Source organism: Aythya fuligula, chromosome 1, assembly GCF_009819795.1.
Source record: "Aythya fuligula isolate bAytFul2 chromosome 1, bAytFul2.pri, whole genome shotgun sequence".
NCBI lineage: Eukaryota > Metazoa > Chordata > Aves > Anseriformes > Anatidae > Aythya > Aythya fuligula.
The window spans coordinates 4,249,379-4,274,019 of record NC_045559.1 but is presented as its reverse complement, the minus strand read 5'-3'; the positions used below and the strand labels follow the sequence as shown (position 1 = coordinate 4,274,019).

Here is a 24,641-nt window from a genome sequence, read left to right as displayed (position 1 = left end):
CCACCCCCCCACCAGGTACATGCCTGTAACTAAAGGAAATGAGTTGCATGTCTTCAAAGAAGAGAGTAAATTACCTTTTTCTTTGAAATAGTCAGTAGAAGAGAATGAGCTACCTTGAGCTAAGCTGCTCACCAGGAGATGGGTCTAAAGGAACAATTTTTGATGGAATACTGGGGCTTCCTGTGGAGGGGAGTTGTTTGAAACACTTTTACTTCTACCCATGCTTCAGGTAGGGTCTCTGGTTTCCCGTATCCATTTGACACCAGGTTGGTGTTTATTTTCCTTTTAAAAAGAAGAGCTGAAGCGGTATCACTGGCATGGGAGACACACCCATGTAAAAAGCTCCATCATGACGTCTACAGGCCACTTTTCTCTCCTCCTCTGAAACCATCCTGGGGTCCTTGTAGCCCTTCCCATCAAACAGAGCTGTTACAGGTCTTTGCTGCCTTTACCCATTTCTACAAGCAACTGGGAGGCCTGCAAAAAATAACTCTATGTATTCCAGCTTTGGTCCTTCCTTGCTGCCATTCACGTCATGCAGTGAGGACGAAGAATGGGGATCATATAGAGCAATATTAACTCATGGTGCCAAGTTTACTTTTGCCTTATTTAAGGCCCTGCTATGCTGTTCTATCAGGAATTGCGTGGCTATGGTTTGAAAGGTGCTTGGTCTTGAAGAGGTTCAAACCAATTTGTACTTCTTTATTCGTTGTTCGGCAGCAGGACACTTAATGCATTTTGAGAAGGCTCAGGTTTGGCCTCCTTGTCTGCAGGTAATAGTGGCAAGATTTGTGCCCACAGTTCACCGCCTCTGCTGGTCGTGTTTCTAATCTGAAACCCTCCTGCTCTAAACACTGCAACTACACCTTCTCAGAAAGCATGAAATGTTTCAGTCTTGGTTGACTAACATTGTATTTCCCTGAAGTGTGAAGCAAAGGACTTGGCTTCTTCTGAGCAAAACAGAAGGGTTGCTATAATGTAATTATTTAGGACCTTTGCTGGTTACTTACAGCCCTTTCTGGACTCCCCAATGGATTAATGATCTTTAAACTGTGTGTGCAGTTTGTTCAGAAGAAAAGGTTTAATTTTCAAATGCTTATGATTTTTCCCTTCTATAGGTGTTGGTATGATTAACAACAAAACTATATCACTGTGGGTTGTCTAACATGTAAGTAAGATTTTTTGGGGAGATAAAAATGTTTCTGATGTAATCTAATTCCCATTTAGAGGCAGGTGAAATTAAAGTCTGGCTTCTGGGTTTCCAACTGCAGATGCACAATTAATTCAAAGAGGCCTCTGAATCTCTGGAGTTGAGATTTGCTGAATATACATTTGGTGCCTAACTTGCACTAATTTCAACAAGAATTGAACCAAAGTTTGAATCCCAGAGGCAGCATTTATACATTTTAGTTAAATTCTTATGAATAAAATTATATATTTTATACATTTTATACATATACTTACACATTGTATATGTATATTTATATGTTTTAGTTTAAATCTTATGAAACGGTTGATACAGATCCCAAAAGTAACACAGGCATACAGTGTACAGTTCAAAATATCTTTTTTTTTTTTTTTAATAATGAAATAAAAATTCATGATTAATGAATAAAAATTCCTGATAAATTAAGTCTTCTTGCAAATGTATTGATTCAGTAGCTGACATAGAATAATCCCAGGGTTGTGTTTTCTGTTTTTTGGGGGAAAGCATCTGTAGTTTCTGTTGACCTTGTTTTAAGTCAAGGAACTTAAAAGTTAGCACATTTTGTCTCTGTGGTCAGTAGTAAAGATACAAAGAGATGTTATGAATGATATCTGAGCCTACCTGGTAAGCAGCAAACAAGTGGTTACCCAAGCAGTGGCCAATTTTGAATGGGAAAGATGGAGATGATAAGCCACGCTGTTGTAAATCATGTCAGTGGGTGCAGCCGAACAGCCCCTTCCCTTATTTTGGAGATGTAATCACATGATGTGTGTGTGTTGCCCAAGCAACTAGGCAATGTATCAGCTTTTCTCCTGGTCTGGACTGCAATCATACCTGAAACTTCAAAGCTGTTAAGTCCTGGGGAGCTCTCTCTGAAATACACGTGGGAAATCCATTGCAGCCTGCAGTGCTAAGCATTTCTTTTCTTCCCTCACCCTCTGCAGCAATCAAAGAGAAATACGTGGACTGGACGGAGTTTCTTATACACGATTTGACCGGCGCCAGGACTGCACCTGCGAATTTACTGGAAGGCGTATGTATTAGATTGCAGTTTCTATCTGATACTGTCTCGCGATGTGCATGCTCAGCAGTGTTTGTGCTCACCATGTGTAGGGCTGTGTGCTTGCAGCGTCTGTGTGCTGGCAGCGGGCCTCATCCGGTGCTGGCCAAAAGTCCAGGGTGATGTTGCCTTGATTCTGCTGGCTCTGCTTCTGACTGAGTCATGTGGTAGTTTATTGGCCTTCAGGCTGGAGGGTTGGTCTTAGAAATCTGGGTACTCATAGAAGTCTGGGTTGTGAAGGAGAACATTGAGGGTGTCTGTAGGAAGGAGGACTTCAGTGCCCCATCAGCTCCAGCAAACTGCACCAGGACTCAGGTTGGAGGGGGGGGGTCAGTAGGTTGATGGAAAGCACTGCCAGAATTATAGGTGTGTGGAAATAGCTCCCTCAAGGACATTCCATCCATCTAAAAGCAGCAGTCAGATTTAGCAGGGAAGTTGGGTGAGATGACCTTGGTCACTGGTAGATGGGAGAGAAGAATTGTCTGTTCTTTTGGATGCACCCAGAGGCCAGGAACCCAGCCTGTCCAGGGCATTTGCAGGGAGCTTCAGTTTGCCTTGCAATACTTGACAAATATCTCATAGCTTTAGCTTGAAACTATGGGAGCGAGGCACCTTTTCCACTGGGGCGTGCCTTGCTCTTGTTTGGATGCTGCATGGACGTTTGGAGAGCAGGCAGCCTGTCCAGCAGGGGATGATTCTCTCTGCCCCTCTGAGTTTAGGCTGGGAGTGAAAGTAAACAAGTTGTTTAGCTTTGTGTAAACACTCATGTTGGCTTTTTGGAAGCAAGAGTGCCTCCAGGCACCATTTTTAATAATTTTGTCCCTGGTCACTGCCACTAGCCACAGCTGTATCCTATTTCCATCCACCCATGCAGTACAAGGTCCCTGGCAGGGAGAATAAATAGTGTATTGTCAGGGATTTCCTCCCCCCTTCCTTCCAAATCTGTGAGCCTGACAGCCCTTGCAAAAATAACGTACATTCTCAGGGCTGCTGCATCCCTGTTTCTGGACCATTCCCAGGCAGCATATATGAAAAGTCAGTGGTGGTCTGCACCCATCCCTGGCATATGGGACAACACCAGTGCAAACCTCTCCATTCCCTTTCTTCGGGCAGAGAAAATAGGCAGCCCAAGGTAGAAGTGCAGAGAGAGAAAACAGTGCTTTGGTTTGAAACAGTATCTAATCCTTTCCTGGTGTTTCATGCAATATACATGTACATGCTTGGTGCTGTCTGTGTCGTGCAATGTATGTAACCCCCTGTTGACAGATTTGCTGTTTGTGAGTGCTGCAGATTGTTCTTGTACTGTTAAATCAATATGCAGTGATACTTTTTAAAATTTATTTATTATTTTTAACATGCTAGCTATGCATTTAGAGTTCTTGCATTGTGGTAAATGTTAATATTTCAAGCAAACCAATTATTAATTTTAGCCATTGTGTTCTCAGGGGTAAGTGACAACCCACTGGCTTAGAATCTAGCACACAAATCAGAGAAGCAATAGATGCTTTTTAGTGGCTAGGGATTTATAATAATAAGCTAAATCATTATACCATTGTTTGATATTAAAGCATCTTTTATTGCAACGAAGTAGTTGAAGAGAAAAAAATAACATTAAAGCCATTTCTATTATATTATTAATTTTTGAGACTGCATTGTGCTATGAAATAATATTTGTAGAGATTGTGTAGGAGCCTGTAGCTTATACAGTAGAGGAGTTGCTTATAATGGTAGATATATTGTTTTGAGAAATATCTATTAATCACAGGTCTGGTTAAAACTGTACACGTGATAAAGTTTTAGTTAATTTTACTATTTTTTTTTTTTAACCAAATTCTTGTTCTCTTGCTTGCATTTTGGCTTAAGAGAGATGTAGCCAAATTTGGTTGCATTTCAAACTTCTGAATGTTTTAAAAATTCTGTGAGAGAGCTTTTTGAAAAAATAAGGCTTTCTCCTCCTTTTTTTCTAGGCACCCCTATAAGGTACTGTTTTGGGCTGACTCTGATTTACAGAATTAATATTTAAAAAACAACTGTCAAAGTACATATTATTTAATTAAGTAGAAGTGGAAGAAATGCATACAGAAGCAAAAAGATTGCCCCATTTTTTCATATATTGTGCCTATGCTTAGCATCTCCTTTGAGGAGCAATATTTCCAATTCTTAGAGTGATTTTTAGTGCTGTTCTTAAAACCCTAGAAGTGAGAAATCAAATAAAAATTAGAACTTGCATTAAAAAAAAGAAAAGAAAAAGAAAAGAAAACAGATAAAAAAAAAAAAAAAAGAGCTCTAACGCATACATTAGTGGTGAAAAGCTTGACAACACAGAGATGCTCACAGTCACAAATCAGTGAATCCCAAAGGTATTATTCCGGAAAATGTCTTACACTTTTTTAATGGCTGTGGTTGGCAGCTTTGCAGGTGTAACATTAAGCACACGTGTAAATGGTTGAAAGACTGGGATCACAGGAAATACTGTGTGTGAGCAAATGACCTCATTCATTGGCTTGACCCATGAAATGCTGTGTGGCTGGGCTGTGATCCCAAGGCCAACTGATGTGGTGGGAGACTGCTATTGGCTTTCATGAGCTTTGGAGTAACCACCGTAGACTCTTGCATCTATCACAGTGGGAATAATTTGCTCTACATGTCAGTAGGAGCAAGATACTTTAATTTTTATTTTTTAGTGGGAAAGATCAGTGTACAGAAGGGAATTTCAGTGTCCTGCCCAAAGTAGTTGCCTTTTAGGTAAACACTGGTGTCCAATCTGGTGACTGGTTCTTACCAGCTGCAACTGATGAGAATTTGGTTTGAAATCCTCCAGTATAACTGGGCTTTGAGTTGTTCAGGAACATCCTAAGTGGATGTGCCTTATGAGCTGTTCCACCTTTTATTATTCTTTTTTTGTTGTTGTTGATGATGTCGGTTGAGAAATTAGCACAACTGTTGTTTTCTGTTTTACTTCTGAATTTGCACTTGGAAGACATTGGGTAAAATAGAAGAAGAACAGACTGTTTGCTGATCGCTTGGATGATGGTGTGAAAAACAAAAATAATCTTCTGCTGTCATCTGTTTCCTTGAGAAGTCTTCAAATAAAGTTTAAAATAAGGAGTTTTGCTTCTATTCAAACAGCCTCTGCGAGGAAAAAACCCTGTAGACCTCATTACAGTTGATTCCTTAATAGAGCTGCAGGATTCCCAGAATCCCTTTCAGTACTGGATAGTTAGTGTGGTTGAAAATGTTGGAGGAAGATTACGCCTTCGCTATGTGGGATTGGAGGAGACTGAATCCTATGACCAGTGGTTGTTTTACTTGGATTGCAGACTTCGACCAGTCGGTTGGTGTCAAGAGAATAAATACAGAATGGACCCACCTGCAGGTAAAAAGCCTTTGCAAAATACTGTCTTATTTTGAGTTATTTAGTGATGCTTTAAGATACTTGTGCAACCCATTTCCTTTTCTCCAGCATTCATGTTGCTTTGATGGTAGTTTTAAACTGGAATACGGATTATATGTGAGAGCCATCTGATTTGGGTTTAAAGTGGGTCACGTACGCTGTATTAAATATATTTAATAAACTCTGTTTAGTGTAGTTCACTCCTGAAAGGAAGCAGTGTGCAGTAAGAGTAGCTTTGTGCACCAAGAGGCAGAGCTGATAGAGATGGTCCAAGGTTGTGTCTGTTTGCGCACCTCTTTTCAGTAGTGTTTTGGTGATCCTAGAGGAGGATGCTAGGATTTATAGAATCAGAATATGCTGAGCTGAAATGGACCCACATGGATCATCGGATCCAGCTTCTAGAAGAAGTCTTCTACTTGCCAAATCAAGTTCTAGATGACATCTCTCAGCATTTGCTTTCCCTTCACCCAGAGACCTCTTGCCAATCGTTCTTTCTATGGTCATGCACGTTTCTCTTGGTTAGCAGTGGATTTCCATGGAATTTCTTGGGGCCGGAGAAAATGCTTTGAGATCTATATGGTCCCTTTAAAGCACGTCTTTCATATTCTGCTGTGACATGGCTGTACAGCTGCCAAGTGAGACCTGCCTTGTGTGTAACCAGCTCAGAAAGTGCAGTGGAATGGGGCTGGGTTTGTCTGCCTGTCTATGTTAATCTACCCATCAAGGAGTTATGGGGTGTGTGTTGCTAGAAAGTAAGGTATTACTCCTTTAAGTAAGTGGTAGATGGCATCTTTAATGTTTACAAGACCACAGGTTTTGTCTTGAATTTTCTCCAAGGGAGCAAAGTCTTTGCAAGTGTGGTGGACCAGACTGAATATCAGGAGACTGCAACTTGGAGAAGAAGGTCTTCGGAGCTGAGTTTAATCCAAAGCAGGTTGGAAGGAGGGAGATAGGGATTACAGTTAAGTGAGCGTGGGGTCAGAAGTCACAAATCCAAGGACAAGTTCATAGGACAGAGTCGGGCACATGAAGGCTAAGCCAGGAGGCTGGCCAAGAGTAGGCCTTGGGGTCAGCTGGAATCAGACTTGAAATACTGGGACTGGGTTGAGCAAAGGGAGCAGGATCAACCTGGTGGGGCAAGGAGTGCAAGGCTCTGGGTGTAGGGAAAAACTAAGGATCACTAATGTTTAACAAGTCAGTTAAGGCCTTGGGACCACAGCAGAGGCTGTGGCCTCCTGGAGAAATTATTTCAGAGGTGCTTACTGTCACGGTCTGGAGCTGGGTATGGAGATGTGATTCCATGCAGGTTGTACCACATTACTGTGTCAGAAGACTGGAATGGTGGATTTTTTGCATTACACTAACAGTATTGGTCAAAACTTTGTGAAAGCTTCTGGGAAATTAGGTTTCTCTCTACACAGGGTGTGTGACTCAGTTGGTGTAGCTTGAGTTGGTTGAGTTGGTCAAGTTAAGATGCTTGACGAGAGTTCTCGTGGAGTTAGTGATCTGGTTAAACGTGGCAGTCTTGCCTGCTGAATGTGTGGTCTGCTTTGGGGCACAAAATGTGCAGCCGATGTATTTTTCATAGGGCTGTAGCTTATACTCGGGGCCCCAAAGCTGTTTGCCAAGTCTTGTGGAGCATGGCCTACATTTGCTAGCTGTCTGCACCACTGAGTTGGACTCTGATAGATGAAGTACTGTCTTGGTTAATGCATAGCTTTTGGCATAGCAGACCTCCACGTTTTCCTGTGTAGTTGGGCAAGTTGGCCAGGTCTGTGCTTCAATTTGCTTTTGCCTTACGCAAAGCTTTCCTGTGGGTGTCTAATGATGGAAGAAAGGTAGCTTTTCTTTGGACAGATATTTCTGATGTGGCTTTTCTCCATTGCACCTGATTCAGAGTGGTTACCCTGATACGTGCAATTGTGCTGCTTACAAATTTCCATGGGTCTTGGGTCTAATTTGGGATCTTGAATGCTTTTGGAAGTGTGTGTGTTTTTCTTCAAAGATAGGTGGGAACCAATGGTCCCCATCACTTCTAAATCAGATGTGAATGTTGGAAAGCATGAATATCATTCACTCTGTTATTTCACAGAGAATTTGTGTTACAGAGAAACACCTTTTCATTGATTGTCTCTGAACTCTCTTAGCCTGTGTAGGTTTGATGAATCAATATAGAAATAGCCACAACTATATATGTGTTTCCTCTTTGTCGATTCCATTCCCCTTTTACTCTTCCTTTTATCCAATTGTTTCCTTCTCTACTTATTTCCTTTTTTTTTTTTTTTTCCTGTCTTCCCAGTTGTGTTATCTCTAAACCTGTTATTGGTCTCTTTATTTGATGAAATTGTTTATGTTTTCTCTTCCCTCTCCTTGATTTAACTGCTTTTTAAATGTATTTCATGTTTTCATCTAGCATCTTTTTCTTCTCCTTGGCATTTCTCTAGCCATTCACCTTTTAGTGAGCATTATTATTACTGAATTCAACAGTCCAAATCTTCTTCCTACCTTCCATTTACTTAAATAGGTAAATACATATCTAGGGAGTGTCTCACTGGTGTTTGCTGAGATGAAACCCTTTGGATTTAAACCTTTCAATTTTCTTATGAGTCCTGTCCTCCTGAAGACTTCCCCCAAGGATCTTTTTTGACCTACCCCTGCCCCTCTGGGCTACACAGTTGTCAGGCTCTGCACTCCAAGGAGTAACCAGTCAGAAATGGGAATCCAGTGGAGCTCTGGAGGCCGGAATGCTGGCTGTTCCACTTCTGACATAGTGGACAATATTGGCCATTTGAAGTCCACATAACATCAATGTGTTCATAAAGTGTAAAAGATGACTAAAGCTTATCCGTTATAGAAAGGAGATAGGTGAGCAGTAGTGAATTGTCAGGGTAAGGTGCTGGGCAGCAGAAAACACTGAAGAAACTCAGGAACGAAGCTACTAAACCACAGTCTTGTCACAGGATGTGATTTCATAAGGATGCCAGACCAGGACATTGTGCCAGGGACATGTCCCTGTCTGCTTACCTCCTTCCTGACTTCTGTAGTAAACAGTGTTTGGACTACAAAGACCTTTGGCATCACCATTATGGAACTTCTTAGGAAAATAATCTGTGGTTAATATTTTGGTCTTTCTACTTATCTTACTTACCTTTACTTAGTAGATTTGCTTACCATCATGTAGGCCTTGAAATGATGCTTCACTGTGAGCTATTGCTTTCTCGTTATGATCAGTGGAGAGAAAGGGAGTGCCTAAGACAGGCCTGGCACAGATCAGAACAAATAACATCTTCATAAGCCTATGTTTCCACTCACAGGGTGAAAAGGAAAGAGCACAAAGCTCATTGTCTACCTTTTGAACCTCTGACGCCAGTTGAGATGTCTGCTGGATGGAAAACTGGAACAGCTTTAGAGTGTATAAAAGCCACTATGCATCTCCTACGAAGAGATGCTGAGGGCATACGACTCCTCCCAAATCAAGCTGAGAGCTCAGTTGCTATCAAGTGAGGCTGTTCAGCTGCAGATCAGCTCTGCAGGTTGTTATAGTGCCTTACCCACCCCTGACTTGGATGCTGTGTATGCACCATTAGCTTTATTTCCCAATCTGTCTGGGCTGTGGTTTTGCTGTGTTGATCCACTGCCGGTGCCTGACAAGTTGAATTTCATTTTGCTCAGCAGTCTGAGGCCAGATTTTCAAGATGCAGGGCATCCTTCTATAAAAGAATTCCCATGGATCCAAATGTCTACACCATTCTGTGTGGAGAGGTCTCTTTTCTGAGACCATACAATCTTTGACAAAGATTGTACACTCATTGTACAAAAACGTGCAAGAGAGTCCTTAGGAAATAGCAACATTGCTGCATCCCCCAAATGGGAACTTGCGGTGGCTTTATATATCCTGAAAGCCCTTTTTGACTGTGGCAAAGGGATCCTACCATATTTTTTCCTTCAGATGTAAATTTGAATCCAAGACAAGCCTCCTTGCTAGCTCAATTTGGCAGAGACCACTTGACACAGAGCCACCGATGGTCTAGCCCGAACTGTTTGTGCAGGAAGAGATCGTCTCATTTTATGTTGCTTCCTATTTAAAGACAAATTGGCAGTCATTTTAATTGCTTTCTCCTTGTTAACCTAAATACAAATTGACACAGTACACTCTGCTCAATTACCTGCAACACTATCACTTAAACAAAATGCTTTATGCTCCTTTAACCGTGCGATTTAGTGTCCATAAACTTGCCAGCATAAGCTAACTGCCACTGTCTAATGAAACGTGCACATGATGCTGCTTGCTGGTTATTGAAACGATTGAGGTTGTCTTAATCTTTCAAAGCCTGTTGACACCAAAGAAGTTGCTGCCTCTTTTCTCTGATGGTTGCGCATGAGAGAGTCGCCCAAAATGCCACTTTCTTCTTTTCTCCCATGCTTCACTGCCCCCACGGTGAAAAATGAAGGTCTGTTATCAGCTGGCTCTGTCTGGCAAACATCCAGCTGGGTTTTCCAGAACTTGGACTTTTTGTTGGTTGAAGCTACAAGTTGAGGCAAAATTGTGACTTAATATTTCCCTATTTGGCATCATTTAAGCTAAAAAGGGAGAAACAAGGTGGGTCATTTCCCTCCCAGCATGTCAGCCCAATCAAGTCCCCTACAAGTAAGGGAGAACTGGTGAAACAGGACTATAAAGTAATGAACAATTAGATAAAGAGCACATTTCTTAATACTTGTGATGGCTGCATGTGCTGTAAACAAAGACTTGAAAAGTATATTCCCATTAACAACCAAACAGTTGAGAAATTTAAAGTACAGCCATGAAAGGTTAACATTTCCTTTTAAGCGTATTTAAATTCATATGCATATCCTTGATGTCTGTCTGAAGTAGCAAGGTTTGATATAGTGGAAGAATAAATACATCCACTTTCAGTGAGTGATTCTGCAAATCCTGTTTTGATAAGGTCTTAAATCTATTGAGATCAGAGCATAAAATTCTCTTCTACTGACAGTGCTAGGTGGAAACAGTGCTTGCCAGTTCCTTTATATATATATATATATCTTTTATTTCCTCCTTCAGAATTGTAAAATACAACAGTAAATCTTTGCTAGCCAGCAAATATATATGGTTACTAGATGTACAGAATTTAAATGCAAATTGGACCAAACTGAACTGTGTTGTGTGTGAAGCCAAACTGACAAAAGCAAAGCTTCACCCTATTCACTCTGTATCAAGGTTCAAGTTATTAATAAGTAAATGTTCATTTCCATTTTAATAATTGCTGCAATCTGTCTACCTATCTTGTCTCTTTAAGACCTTGATATGAATGTTCTGCAATAACTTGTTATGTGCGGGATAACAATATGTTTTCTAGGGCAGAAGTAAATCCAATATAATGTTCTTCATCATAGTATTGTTTCCTACATTGTTTCCTTTGATGATTCATAGGCATTTCACTGCACTGAACCATAAAGGGCTTGCTAATACAATGATTTAATAATATTAAACCTATTTAAGGAAACTCACTGAAGGCAATGTGAATTTGCACAAAGACGCTGCCTAAAAGTGTAATGATTAGAATTCATAAGTGTATGTCTTTGAGTTGGTGCGGTGCTCTGCTTTCAGTGTGGCACCAAGAAATATGTCAGTGTAGTGATCTAGCTGAAATGTTCCTCCCCCTCCAAAAAAAACCAAACACAAGAAAAACAAAACAAAACAAAAACAAACCTGCACTTAAAAAATGACTTTTCCAATGAACAGAAGCATTGTTAAAGATATTTCTGGTTTTGTTCAAATATAATTAATATTGGCTGAAAACCTGAGGGTCCTCAAACTGGAAAACATCAGGTATTTCGAGAATTGAAAATCAAAGGAGTTTTTTGTTATTTTCAAGTAATGAGACAGTATGGTTCATGTTTCCTCAACAGAAAATAAAGGATGTGCATTTTCCTGGGTTTTACTCCAGGATATAAAACACAGTCTTCCTCAGATGTGCCCCTGCTAGTTGCTTTTGCGTTCAATTTATCCATGCTGTACAGCTTGGGATATACACACTGCTCATTTCACTTGGACTATCCATTCTTATGGCATGGGAACTGAAGTCTTTCAAAAATGTTTGATTCCCAAACAGTCACCTCTTGGTCTTGTGTTTTTTTGTTTGTTTGTTTGTTTTTGTTGTTATCATTGCTTTAGATATCTATTCTCTGAAGACTGTATCTGAGTGGAAATGTGCTCTGGAAAAATCCCTTACTGATGCAGCAAATTTTCCTCTTCCAATGGAAGTATTCAAGGTAAAAGATGCACATTTTTCTTCAGTTACATGGTGAATAAATAACATGTGGTGTTTAGCAGTTTATGTTAAGCTTGTGCAGGAAATGCTGTTGCTCTAATACAAAAGGTCACAAGTGAGATGTTTGTATAAAATGAAATTCTGCTCCTGTGTGGACTCTCTGCCCTGACACCTGATTTCTTGCCATCAAAGTTTAATAGATGCTGGGGAGGGGGGTGATCAGCAAGGATTTCTCCAACATCCCTATTTCTCCAACATCTTTTTTTTTTTTTGCAGACCTAAGTTTTCACAGCCCATGATAGCACAGGGCTATGATTTTGAAAGTGGGCATAAACTAGCCAGCTTTCTCTGAGCCTTGCACCCAGATTTTCATCTGATTGCAAGCCATGATGCAGAGAAACCTCCTTCAGGGACCTGTAGTGGAAGTAGGAGATAATTTTCCTCCCATGTCATTTTTTTTTCTCAGTCTGGTTTTTAATAGTTAGAGATGTACTTCAGCCCCGAGGCACCAGCTTTAATATCCCGTCCAAATCCGCACTGCTATTAATCACGACTGCTCCAGATAATCCTGATTTCTAGCTGCTTTTTAATGGGTGCAGCCTTGCTGTGGTGCGATGGAGCTACTGTGATGCTCCATCCCCCTGGTGCATCACAAAACCCGGTGCTGCCTTTGCCCATTCTGCAGGATCTTGCTGGCAGCATCCCTTGAGGATTTCATGCTCCTCGTCCAGCTGAGAAACCCTTGAGATAGCAACATTAATTATGGAACTCTTTGCTAATGTCTGAGGCAGTGGCTTATTTGCTCACTATGGGAAAGCTCTGTGGGACTGGGAGAAGTGGGAAGGGTTTGTGGGCTTTCAGAACAGATGTGGGTTTGAGAAGTCCCGTGTTGTTACGGGAATGGCGTGCAGAGTTTTGGTTCTCTGCTGCTTATTTCATACAGTGCTTGAACCCACAAACTACTAAAGCTTGAAGTTGCAAGATCAAACACGCGTTGTGTGGGGCAGGGATTAAATCACAATAGGGAATGCCTAATGTGTAAATTTTATCCCTGTCTATATGAGAGAGTGAAGAATGTTTCTGATGAGGCTTATAAAGCATCTTTTTTTTTTTTTTTTCTTTTCTTTTTTTCTTTTTTTTTTTCTGGTTTATAACTAACAGCTGTTTTGCTGCCTCTTCTCAGCATGCTAGACTTATATTCACTTATTTTAATTATTGCATGAGGGTCATAAATTTAAATTCAGCGAATTCCAGCGAATAAGCGGTGTGGTTGGAGCTTACAAGGATGTTCCTCTTAGACAATGCAGTGCCTTGCAATTCTTGAATAGCCCAAGTGGAGAGAGAATCTAGAACTACGCATGACAAAAAAGCAGGAATAAGGCAATTCAGCTTCTTTAATTGTACTGTGAAAGCTGAGTAAAAGGAGAGCTGAATTCAGTGTCTGGTGTTACCTAAATCTGATTCTGGTGCTGGGGAGGCAGGAGGCTGAATAAATGGTTTGCCTGTGGGCATCAGTGTGTCCTCCTCTTTTAGGGGGAGTCAACCCCATCTTGTGCCTGTTGACTATGGATTAAAATATGAGAGATGTCCATGCCTGTGAGCGCGTCTTCCTCTAGTTATGACTTAAACATGAGTTAAGGAAAGGCCTTATTAGCCCAAATGACAGTACCATTTTCTAATTATATAAGATGAGCCAAAATTTGCAGGGGACCTTCAAAAAGAATCCCAGAAGATCCCAGCAAAATATGTTGAATCCAAAGTCGTCACCCCCTGCTTTTTTTTCTTCCCCAAACCAGCACAGAAATAATGTCTGTACATAGTGCCAGGGGACACCGTGCTACTACAACTGTCATGTGTTAGATGAGATATAAAACACAGAGTTTGACAGCTGGCAACTGTTAAAGATCTTGGTCTTCTGGAAAGCTGGAAATGTTTACTTTGGCAGACATGGTAAACTGCCCACTGAGCAATTATATTCCACGTTTCCCTACAGAAATCCATCAGTGAGGAGAGCGTAAGTGTGTGCTTGCTGTACGGACATGAGCGAGCCCTAGGGAGAGCATGTGCACATCTTTTTTGACTGGATTGCAACTTAAATTCCTGTTGTTATTTGAGCTGTGCTTGGTTGTGGGCAGTGTCACTAGTGCACGGTCAAACTGGGCCCAGGTGGTGGTGCCAGAAAAGCAGGTCTGCATTTGTGGTGGGAAAAGTGGCTCCTCTTAGGGGTTTATCAGGGGAAAAGCAGTTTGGTTTTGGTGCCATGGGGTTGGATTCTGATTGAGACCTTGTATGCCATTGATTTGAGGCTGAATTATCAATGCTGAGCAGCACGGCAGAGCTGGACTTGTGTGTGGTGGTCTTCAGCAGGTCTGAAAATCCCTTGTAAAAGTGCAGGCCCAGTCCCCTCCTAGCATCCAAGCAGAGGGCACCAGACCTTACGAGCTGGTTGCAAGCAGGATCTTAGTTCTTTTTGGTGCTGTTTTACACTTGGCCATATGTTGAAAGCATTTGTAAAACGCTTTAGGATCCTTTGAGAAGGAACGCAATGTTCAACTGCCAGAAAATGTCACTATTATATAGCTACTAAACATAGTGTTTTGCAAACTGCACCTCCTGGAGTAAGTTTTTTCTTCACAAAAGCTTTGTGCAACACATCCGCTGTTTTGTCATTCTGTGCTTCTTAGAAAACATGTTGATTCTTAAAGAAAACTAAATACAGACTGGATCTTCAAGGGTGTTTGCATAGTTTAGGATCAGAAATCCTTCCAAAAATCTGCAACCTAGGGAAATGTGTCCTTTGCTGTTCCTGCTCTGGTTTCAGGGTGCTGTAGGGATCCCCATGCTTGGCTGAATGCCAGTCACAAATGGGTCGGGCTTCAGAGCTGAGAAAATGGCCAAGGCTTTGGGTGTGAATAAAGGTGAATGGACTGTCACTGAGGCCAGTTTTAAAGCTGTGTGACACCAGAGTTTGCTTCAGTGATGCCATGTTGGTGCTTTCTAAGGAGAGGCCTTGCAGCAGTAAGCCAGACTGCAACAACAGCGCCTTTAAATCCTAATATTTACGAATAAAAGTGCTTTTTAGACTTAAATCCCTGTACTTTGGTTAAGATTAAGGCTGGATATAGATCATGGGATTCGGTTTCACAGGCAGAGGTGGATTAGTGTCCTGGGGATCTTCTCTGACACCCCAATAAGTGCTCCCTGGCCTCCTGTGCCATATCGGTGGGCCCTGTGCAGGTTTGGATCCCTGGGTGTCTCTCAGCTCACCCAAACACCTCTGTTTGGGCAGCTAAATCCTGCCCAGGAATTGGGCTACCTGTCACTTCTCTGTGGATATTGCATATGGGCATCCTATTCACAATTCCCCGTCATAAAGTGGTTCCTGTTGGCTAGGTTGGATGGAGCCGCATCCCTAACCTGTGCTGTGCTCAACTGCTTGAAGAGCACAGATGCTCAGGAGAGAGAGGGATTATCAAGGGCCGATTCCTGGTTTATAGCTTTTGGTCCCATTCCTCTTGTCTCCACCCAAAATTGTTCTGGTGTTTCTTTTGTTTTGTTTTGTTTGTTTGTTTTGTTTGTTTGTTTGTTTTAACCACTTGAAATGATTATCTCTGGCAAGCAACACCTGTTACCCTGTTACTCTACACTATCCCCAGCCCAGCATTAATTATTAATTATCAATTAATGATTAATTGATCATTAATGGTATTAATTGATACTAAAAGTAAAATAAAAATAAAATAAAAATAAAATAAAAATAAAAAAATATAAAATAAAAATTAAAAAAAAAAATAATGGGATGGAAGGAATCATCTGGGACAGTTCTCTCTTACGGAGGATGATGAAGGGAACAACCATCACCAGACTGGGTGGCTCTTCTTTGTATTGAAAACTAAAATGAGAAATATTAAACAGAACTTATTTTCCCCCTCCCAAATACATCTGTTTGTTTGTTTTCCATAATCTGAATTGCACATTTTTTTCAAGATTATGACTTTTTTTTTTTAAGAACAACATCTCTCAAAAAGTAATAATTTATTTGTCTGTTTTATGGTGTTTTATTCTATTTTTTGGTCTTACAGAGAAGTTTCAGTGCAAGGAAGAGATACTCAGGGCTCAAGGGCTACTTTCCTGCCCTTGACTATCTGTCCCAGACAATCCTGACTTGAGTGGATGAATGGACTTGAAGTCCAGCTGGGTTTTTCTGTCTTCAGCCCCCATAATGGGTGGGCACATGCTGATGCAGCAGGTTAAAGCAGCCGTGCTTTTGGTTTCATGTGGAAGCCAAATTCAAGCATTAGCAATCCCCAGCTCCTTCATGCACCGATGGCTTGGCTGGCCTTCATGGTGCATGCTGTGCTTTAATAACCCACAAGTTGCCGTGTAGTTTGCAGACTGCCAAATTATTTATACTCCATCTGTTCTTCCCCATCCATAGCACTCGTCAGCCCTTCTCCCTGGCTGCATTTTGCCTGTCTGGGCGACATGCATGGCCTCCCATCCCCTTGGATGTGCCTCCATCTTTTGACCCACTCCTGTCTCAGCTCATTAAATCCATTTATCTTTGTAAGACCTAATGACCATCATTAAGAGTATCCCCCAAAGGTCCTTACAAACTGCTTTCCTGGCCCTTGGGAGCAAGGATGTCTCTAATACCAAAGATGCCACTCAGGTGAGATGGAGTCTGGTGGAAAGACTTGATGGGGAAAAAAAGTTTTAACTTCTTTGCAGATCCATCCTGATGGTGGGCTGTGCAAGGAAGCAGGTAGGGAGAGCATTCCAAGGAGGTGAATGAAGACAAACCCTGTCTGAGATGCCAGGCCCTGCCTTCAGAGAAGCCCCAAGGGTCTATTTGGCAGTACCGTGTGAAAGTCAGGATAGGAAAAGAAGTGCTGGAGGGAGTTCAAGCAAAGCAGATGGGTTGAGTAGGAACCAGGTCCCTCAACCTGCTGCCTTCTTTGTCCTCCTAGCTGCACGTTTAGCACACATGGTTTTCTTTCTCCATTACATACCAGAGGTCTCTTGGGACTGTGAGAAGTTAGTAAAAGGCCTGATCTGTTTTACTTACTGCATCCAAGTTCAGTGTGGAGGAGTTCGTTCATGAAGACCTGACCTCCACCTCCCATGTCCTTGGCCATGGCAGTGTTTGCCACTGAGAAGACCCAATGTGCACCTGCAACCAGTCTGTTCTCATGCAGGGGATGGGTGTACCATCCGTCTTCAGATGGATGATTTTTCCCAGAAAAAATAAAAGTCAGCTCTGTCCCAAAGCTGTTTTGTGAGAAGGATGCAACCCACAGTGTGCATTGAACTTGTTCTGATCCTCTCTTTTCCGACAAATTCCCACTGATTTCTCAATAGCAATTACTGCTATATTACTGAGGGTAGACTCCATCCAAGCAAGTGCCTGTGAGGACTCTGCCCCTCTTACTTAGAGGTGTGAAAAGAGCCAGTGATGGTTCCATTTTGAGCATGCAGGTGAGCGTTCCCACCTGTGACATGGGAACCATGCATATGACACAAAGATTTGCTAGCAAGCACCAGAAATGGTGTGGTGATGCTGAATGCATTAATTCTGCTGTAAGACATTTGAAAAAATGAAAAAAGTGGATGCCTATCTGTCTCTTTTACCTCTGCCACCCGTGCTTCCACCGCCCAGGCAAATCAAAGCATGCACTGTGTAGGAGGGGATCTTTGCCCTAATGCCATCTGCAGCAGGCCGAGCCATACGGAGAAGGTGTATTTGGATTTAGCCTGGCTACTCTGCAACGTTGCTGTTTCTATGGTAACTATTTTTATTCAAAAAGAGAAGCTTAAAATCTGTAGGGCTAAATTCAGTCCTAGGCAGAAGCATCTGTGGTTTTTAAGGGGCTCTTTGGTAGGTGAGGGGGGTAGCGGCTGCCACACTCAGGGTCACAGAGCCTCCAAATCCTCCTTCTCATCACCCTTTCTTCTTCATCCTACCCGACGTCTCTCCAGGCTGGTCTTCCCACCACCACACTCATCCAAACGAGGGACGATTTGCTCCTGTTGTGTGTTACTGGGGGATCTCTGTGTCCCTGCAGAGAGCGTATCTTCAGGGAAAATTGCTCCGTGTTCAGCAAAGGAAGTTGATGAATCGCAAACAAGACTGATTCATCTGCAAATAATGCAAAGGGTTGCAGTTGGGAGGGTTTCTTTCTTTATATTATTTTTTTTTTCTCAATTAAAAAACAAATGCCAGATTCCCGTAGAGGCAGTTTAACCACTGCTATTGCTGTGCGTGTGACTGGTTACCACACATGAGCTTTGTGATTAAAATTAGGCCATTAGAAGCAGCCAGTATCGTGGAGAATTAGGGAAAACACTGGGGGAAGCAATTTCTTTCAAAACAAAAGCTGAAATAAATAATATGTTTCCAGTCGTACCAGATGGAGCCTGCTTCTTCTATGCCCTTAGTAGGGGAAAGCAAGAGAGAGGTGATTGAAGGGAATACCGTTTCACACTGTTGCATCTGGTGAGGATGAAAGGAGGCTCAGGTCAATCATACGTTAATTGTTTGCTGTTTCAGCCTCTCAACTTTGCAGCTTTTCAACGTTCAGGCTTAGTTCTGAGTTCTCATAATTGGTGTGAATGTGACTATCCTGGACTAAAAGAACCCTGCATTTGGAGGTATTTGAAAATGAGCCTTTTCCCCTTATCTGTATACTGTGTAAGCTGTTGGGTTTAAAACGAGATGAGTCCAGTGTTTTATGGTGAGGAGGATGGACTAAGAAGGAGCATTTCAGAACCAGAAGGAGACACCTTTCTTTGGGTTTGTGGACACAGCTAGCAGAACCAGCCCATAGCATGGCTTCCCTAAATGTCACAGGCAAAAGCAGCTTAGCCAAGGCCCACTGCTCTCTGCTTTGCCCAGTGGAGTGTAAAAAGACCTGAGCCCCAGTCTTTTATAGCCAGAATACTGCTGTGATGTGGAGAAACTTGAGTTTACTTACACTTAAATGATGTTTGTATAGTAGAAATACTCAGAAGCCAGATTTAGCAAGGTATGTTGGCACCAGAAAGGGCAAATAGCTATGGTGATTTTGCAGTATGTATTTCTGAGTTCAAGACCAATGCTTAGTGGAAGTCAGTGAGTATTCTTTAGGATTAAGCACATCACCCACACAGGTACATCTCTAAAGCCTGTCCATATCCTCGAGTCTGAATACTTTTGTAAATCTGTTTGGGGGCTTCTTTTGGAATGACGTTTAGGCTCCCAAGTCACCCTCACGTTTTTGAAACCTGCACTGCCTGTCTCTCATTAGCTATGAAGGAGAAAGTCAGGCAGTTCTCTCAGCACCTCAAGAAGAGGATTGGGAATTAGGAGCCTGGTTCTTCTCCCAGCCCAATTGCTGACTTCTTGTTTGACCTTCAGCTGTTCCAGCATTCAGCCTTGCAGATGGATGACGGGAAGCAGTGCTTGTTGCACTGAGCTTTCGCAAAGATGTTTTTGTGGAAAGGTTGCAGTAAAATGTATTTTAAGAAGATGCAGATAATGATGCAAATGAGTGTTGAAGTAAAGCTGACTTTCAGGTAGCCTGGAAGGTTGCAGCTCATGCCCACTGCAAATTTTGCAAGCTCACACTGTTCTCAAATGGCAAGAGTGGGGCTGAATTGAATTGCTTCCTGGGCTTTGCAGTGAGAGCTGTGACAACCCTGGCTTTGTCGATGGGTTTGGGCTGTAAGTGATGGACGTTTGTTCAATGGAAGGTTCTGCAATTTTCCATTCATTGCTTGTAAGTGCCATTGTGGGCTGTAATCCATCATGTTAGAGATGGTGACCCTTTGAATGAGCAACTCTGGTGCTCGTTCCACGTTAATTCATTGTACTTTCCTTGGTGTGATTTTTGCTTTGCTGTAGGGGATTTCTCAGCGTTAGTGTGGCTTGTCGGGCTAGCTTTCTTGACTGCTTACCAGCAGTGAGGGCTGGGAGGTTACTTCTATTGATTGCCCCTTAGACAGGTTAGCTGCTTGTGTAAATCTGTGTGGTCAGTGGGGTTGTTTCTGGGAAGCATTGCCTCCCAGCAGGAGTAGAGGTTCACCATGCACGGGGCTATAAAATGGTCCAGCTGGCTTATTCGACTCCATTGCAAAGCAAATTGAAACTTGCTTGAAGTAGTTGCTAGAAATTAATGTCTGGTGACATCCTCATAGGCAGTTTTTGAATGCCATGGACAGTTGTAAAGGGTTGGTTTCTGCCACCCAGAAACATTTCAGGCACTGCTTTTGCTCTGCTGCAGGGTCTGGGGACGAGCCAGGGGAAGGTCTCACCTCTTTGGTTCTCTTCTTGCAGCTGCTTTTATTTAACGGGCGTCTTCCCTGTCAGTGTGAATAATGGGAAGAGAGCGCAGTTCATTATCCACTGTATCACTTTGAGTCTAATACTAATTAAAAGCTTTGCCTTCACTTCTGTAAAACCTATTCTTAGAAATTATGTAAATTAATTGGAGTTTTGAAGAGGAGCATATGCCAAATCCTAAGTAATTCCCTGCTGGCTGAGACAACTCCAGCACTGGAACCAGAAAACGGCATTGGGATCTTTTTTCTTTTTGTGGCAGCAAAAATCTAAGGCTCTTTCGGTAAATTTTGATGCTTCCCTTTAACAAATATGTGAAAGAGATCAAATATCCAGACCCTGACCAGAGAGGTACAATACAAAGGTTTTTTTCTCCATGAAAGCTTTTCCATCTCAAAAATGACATTTAACACAGAGAAGCTTTTTGCTTCCACAGCCCTTCTCGAAACAAATGTACATTCCTGCTTCAAAGAGAATTTTCTGCCTTAAAAAGGAGACATACCTAAGATCCCACGATTTCCCTTTGGGTTTATTCTTGCTATTAATTTAATGGGAAAGATGTTTACATGCCCCACTGAATGAGAAGGGAGATTTGATTCTAAGATACATAGCACATGGACAAAAGGGGATGTGCTTTAAAAGTAAAACAAATAGCTTTAAATGTTATTAACTTCATGATTTTTCCTACTTAATTATTTTTCCCCTTCGAAAAAGGCCAGAGTAAAAAAGAAGGAGCAGAACCAAAGAAACTGATTCAAATAAAAATGAGAAGCAATATGGTTTTAAGTATTTTGGTCTCAATCAACAAATCACTTACAAAGTTGATGAAACTACTTGCATGTTTAAAGATAAACATGATTAAGTAGTTTGGTGGATCTGGGCTTATTATGTAGTGAAGCCAGATGCGAGCGTGAATTGAATCCTGTATCTTTTGATGGGAAGATGCTGCAGTGTAAGCTTGCTTCCAGATGCACGTTTTGTGCAGTTGCCTTTTCTTTACAACCCTCACCCCAAGGATTAAGGGTGTGGATCCTCATGTAGGGAAGGAGTCATCCCTCCAGTCCAAGTGCTTTCTGCCTTTGGAGATCTGAAGTTCACTGCCAGTGAGGTCTGATTTTTGCAGCCATCATCTTTTCCCAGCTGAAGTATTTTTGGTAGTAAAAATGGCAATTTCGATAACCCATCCGACTAATGCATCCCTCAAACTGTGCAACATCTATGTACAAGGAACCAAATTCTCTTCCCTGAATCAGCCTTTTATTCAGTGAAACGGTCACATTGTAAAACTGCCAGAAATGGGTCTCCTGGCTTGCTGGGACTCCAGTGATGCAGAAGTAACTGCCAGCAATTGCAAGTACAGCTGATGCTGTGCTGCAGGACACTCGAACTCCTAAATGTCTGCTCCTTTCTCAGCCATTATTCCATCTTGGTGCTTTGGACCATTATTGCTAAATCTTCCTCAGTTTCCCTGTAAGTACATACTTCCCCTGCTGTGAAGCTAAAGTCATTGAGATACTTTTTTTTGGACTGCTTTTTGGTTCTCACATAAAAGGCACCATAACATTGCAAAGCTAGGTGGGATAAAAACAACTATTCCTTTAGCCTTAGTAGGATCTTGTAAAACCCCTTATCTCTAATGGCACCAGGAATGTACAATCCCAAAATAGAGGTTGTTAAGTCTGCAAACGAGTACAGTTCTTGGGAAGGAAAGATCAACGACATACAACTCCAGATCAATAAAAAATCATTTTAGAACAAGAGTACATGTAGCAATGAATGTAGGTGGGAATGACACTGCTAAGCACTTTATTAGGTAGCTTTCTGCATGTATTTTTGAGTTCAGCGTGTGTGTGTGCATGTTTTAAATGTAACAGCTTTGCCTTTTATGCATGTTTTGGCTGAAACACAGATTGTTAAGAAATACTGTAGGACACTTTTGTTAAATGAACACAAAATGTGATCATTACTTTGATATTAGGATGCCAGTGTATATGCCTATTAGACAAAGGTCATGAGTGATTGAGTAATTTGATAGATGTAACACTAAACCGGTGGCAAATCAGGGAGTCGAACCTGGGTTGTTCCTGGGCTTTGGGACTGCATCCTGCTGATGCCCCAAAGCTGTTGTGTGCAGCCTTTGGGGCACAGGCAGGTTTGATCCCAGATGAAGGTGTTCTTATGGGCATGTACCTGAGCATAGCTCTGTGTTTTCCCACCACCGTGTTCTCTCATTGCCCAACTTTTGGGTCCAAGCTCAGTGTCTGCACTTTTCTGCCTTGGGTCTGGTTGGAGAAATGACCTTTCCTCTTATGGTACATGGAAACCAGCACAGGTCTGTATTTGGTGCCCTGCAGGAGCCAGGCATCCCCCAGGGTGAATTAGGGCCATCTTGGGCTGCTTCCACCCATAGGTCGACCAGAAGCACCCAGCTGGATTTGGGGGGCAGGTAATCTGGTAATCAGCTGAGTAACAAAACCCACACAGAGACATTTCAAATAGATTTCCAAAAGTATTGGCCCCTCTTTGGTGGATGGTGCTGACACACTGCCTGTTCCTCCTCGCTGTTCTTTCCCCAGGACCATGCTGATTTGCGAAGCCACTTCTTCACCGTGGGGATGAAGCTGGAGGCGGTGAATATGAGGGAGCCATTTCATATCTGTCCTGCATCAGTGACCAAGGTGAGCTCCTGGCCAGGATGGCTGGGAAGAGCCTGGTTGTGAACATTCTTACTGATTTCCACCATATTTAGAAAAAATCAGGAATTTATTTATTTATTTATTTATTTTGATTTCCTGAAGAACACGTTAAGAAGCATGTTTAAAAGTCATCTGAATATTTTCCTTCTTCATGAATTGTTTCAGTTGCACCAGCATCACTAGGTGACTATATATACACTTAGATCTGATTGGGATGAAGATGTCCATCTACCGCTTTCATGCAGAAATAGGGAATCTCTCTTTTATCCCTGTCTTCTCTCCATGCATGCATATTTTCCCTGCACATCTGGGAAATCCTTTGAAATAAAACAGCTGAACAGTCAGGGTATCCGGGTATTTAATTCACGCTCTCAAAGCAAGAGAGGGGAAGGCCATGGAGTCTCCAGGGTTGCCTCCATTCCCTGCTTAGCTATGGGCACACAGAATGACCTTGGATGAGGGAGCTGTCCTTTGCCTCAGTTTACCTATCTGTAAAACTCAAACCTTGATCTCTTTGGCAGAAACACTTTTGTAACAAGTGTTAGGTGACTGGGGGTTATTTTCAGGAGCAGTTTGATTCCAGTTTGTTTCAGTGTTTGCTAGTATTGCAGCAAATTTAACATCTGATTTTGTTTCCTTCTTTTTCTTCCCTTAGGTTTTTAACAATCATTATTTACAAGTGACCATTGATGACCTGAGACCTGAACCCAGCAAAATCTCAATGCTTTGCCATGCAGATTCTTTAGGGATCTTGCCAATACAGTGGTGCCTTAAAAACGGAGTCAATCTCACACCTCCCAAGGGTTTGTATTCCTTCTTGATGATTTGCAGCTTTCCTCTTAAGGAAGCTAGCCTCCTCTTACTGCCTTTTAAAACAGCATCATGTTAAGCATCTCCAGCCAGAGCATCTCTGTTGAGTCACTGGGGCCGTTCTGGCTTATAACAGCCTATGAACATCTCTGCAAACGTGTCTTGTTGATAGATTGATGTCCATGTGCTTTGAATTCTGAAGCAAGCTGCACTGAAGCCTAGGAAATTCCTGTAAAATGCATCGTGCTGCTGCTTTGTGTGTGCAGAGCGCAAGAGGAGCATTAAAAGCCGTATTATGTTAGAGACAAACCAGGCAGCTCCACTACAGTATCCCCCTAGGTGCAATGCTGAGATGAAGCAAAGCTCCTAAATCTAAATATCTCCTGTATTGAAATCACCTTGTGCCTCACCAGTAAGCTCATAACTGCCTGCCAGGAGTGTGTAGACATTTCTTTAGCTGTCTCAAAAAAATCCAGGTGAGCACAGATTCAGCGCAGTCCTCAGGTCAGAGCTAGGAGAAACAGCCTCCAACTGTGCTATTTCCCAACTTTGTAGCAGTGCAGTTAATTACTTCCAATTTCAGACAACCACCTGCAGTGCTTTGGCAATATTTATTCACTTGCAAAATGCATTGGCTCTCTGGAATTTTGGATTTTTGAAGCTGGTCAGGGTGTTGAACTTTTGCCAAAAAATGGCATTGCTTGGGAGAAGAAGAAATGCTTCAAAAAAAAAATCCTATGAAGTAGTGTACATGTATATTTGTCTTCATTTGGGGAAATTATGTGTGTATACATATATATACACACATACAAATATGCTTCTGCTAATCCCAAGCAAGTGAAGGGTTATTCCCTGTCAGATTCAGAGTCCTCTTACATAGAT

General features: G+C 42.0%; 1 protein-coding gene across 1 annotated transcript in view; it reads left to right on the top strand.

Annotated features, from left to right (window-relative positions):
* SFMBT2 (Scm like with four mbt domains 2) overlaps positions 1 to 24,641 on the top strand; it is a 112,856-nt gene that overhangs the window by 47,810 nt on the left and 40,405 nt on the right. The window contains exons 5-9 of the mRNA XM_032203692.1: positions 2,152 to 2,240; positions 5,397 to 5,643; positions 11,840 to 11,937; positions 22,830 to 22,931; positions 23,605 to 23,752. Coding sequence (XP_032059583.1) covers positions 2,152 to 2,240; positions 5,397 to 5,643; positions 11,840 to 11,937; positions 22,830 to 22,931; positions 23,605 to 23,752 — 684 coding nt within the window. The remainder of the gene's footprint in view (positions 1 to 2,151; positions 2,241 to 5,396; positions 5,644 to 11,839; positions 11,938 to 22,829; positions 22,932 to 23,604; positions 23,753 to 24,641) is intronic.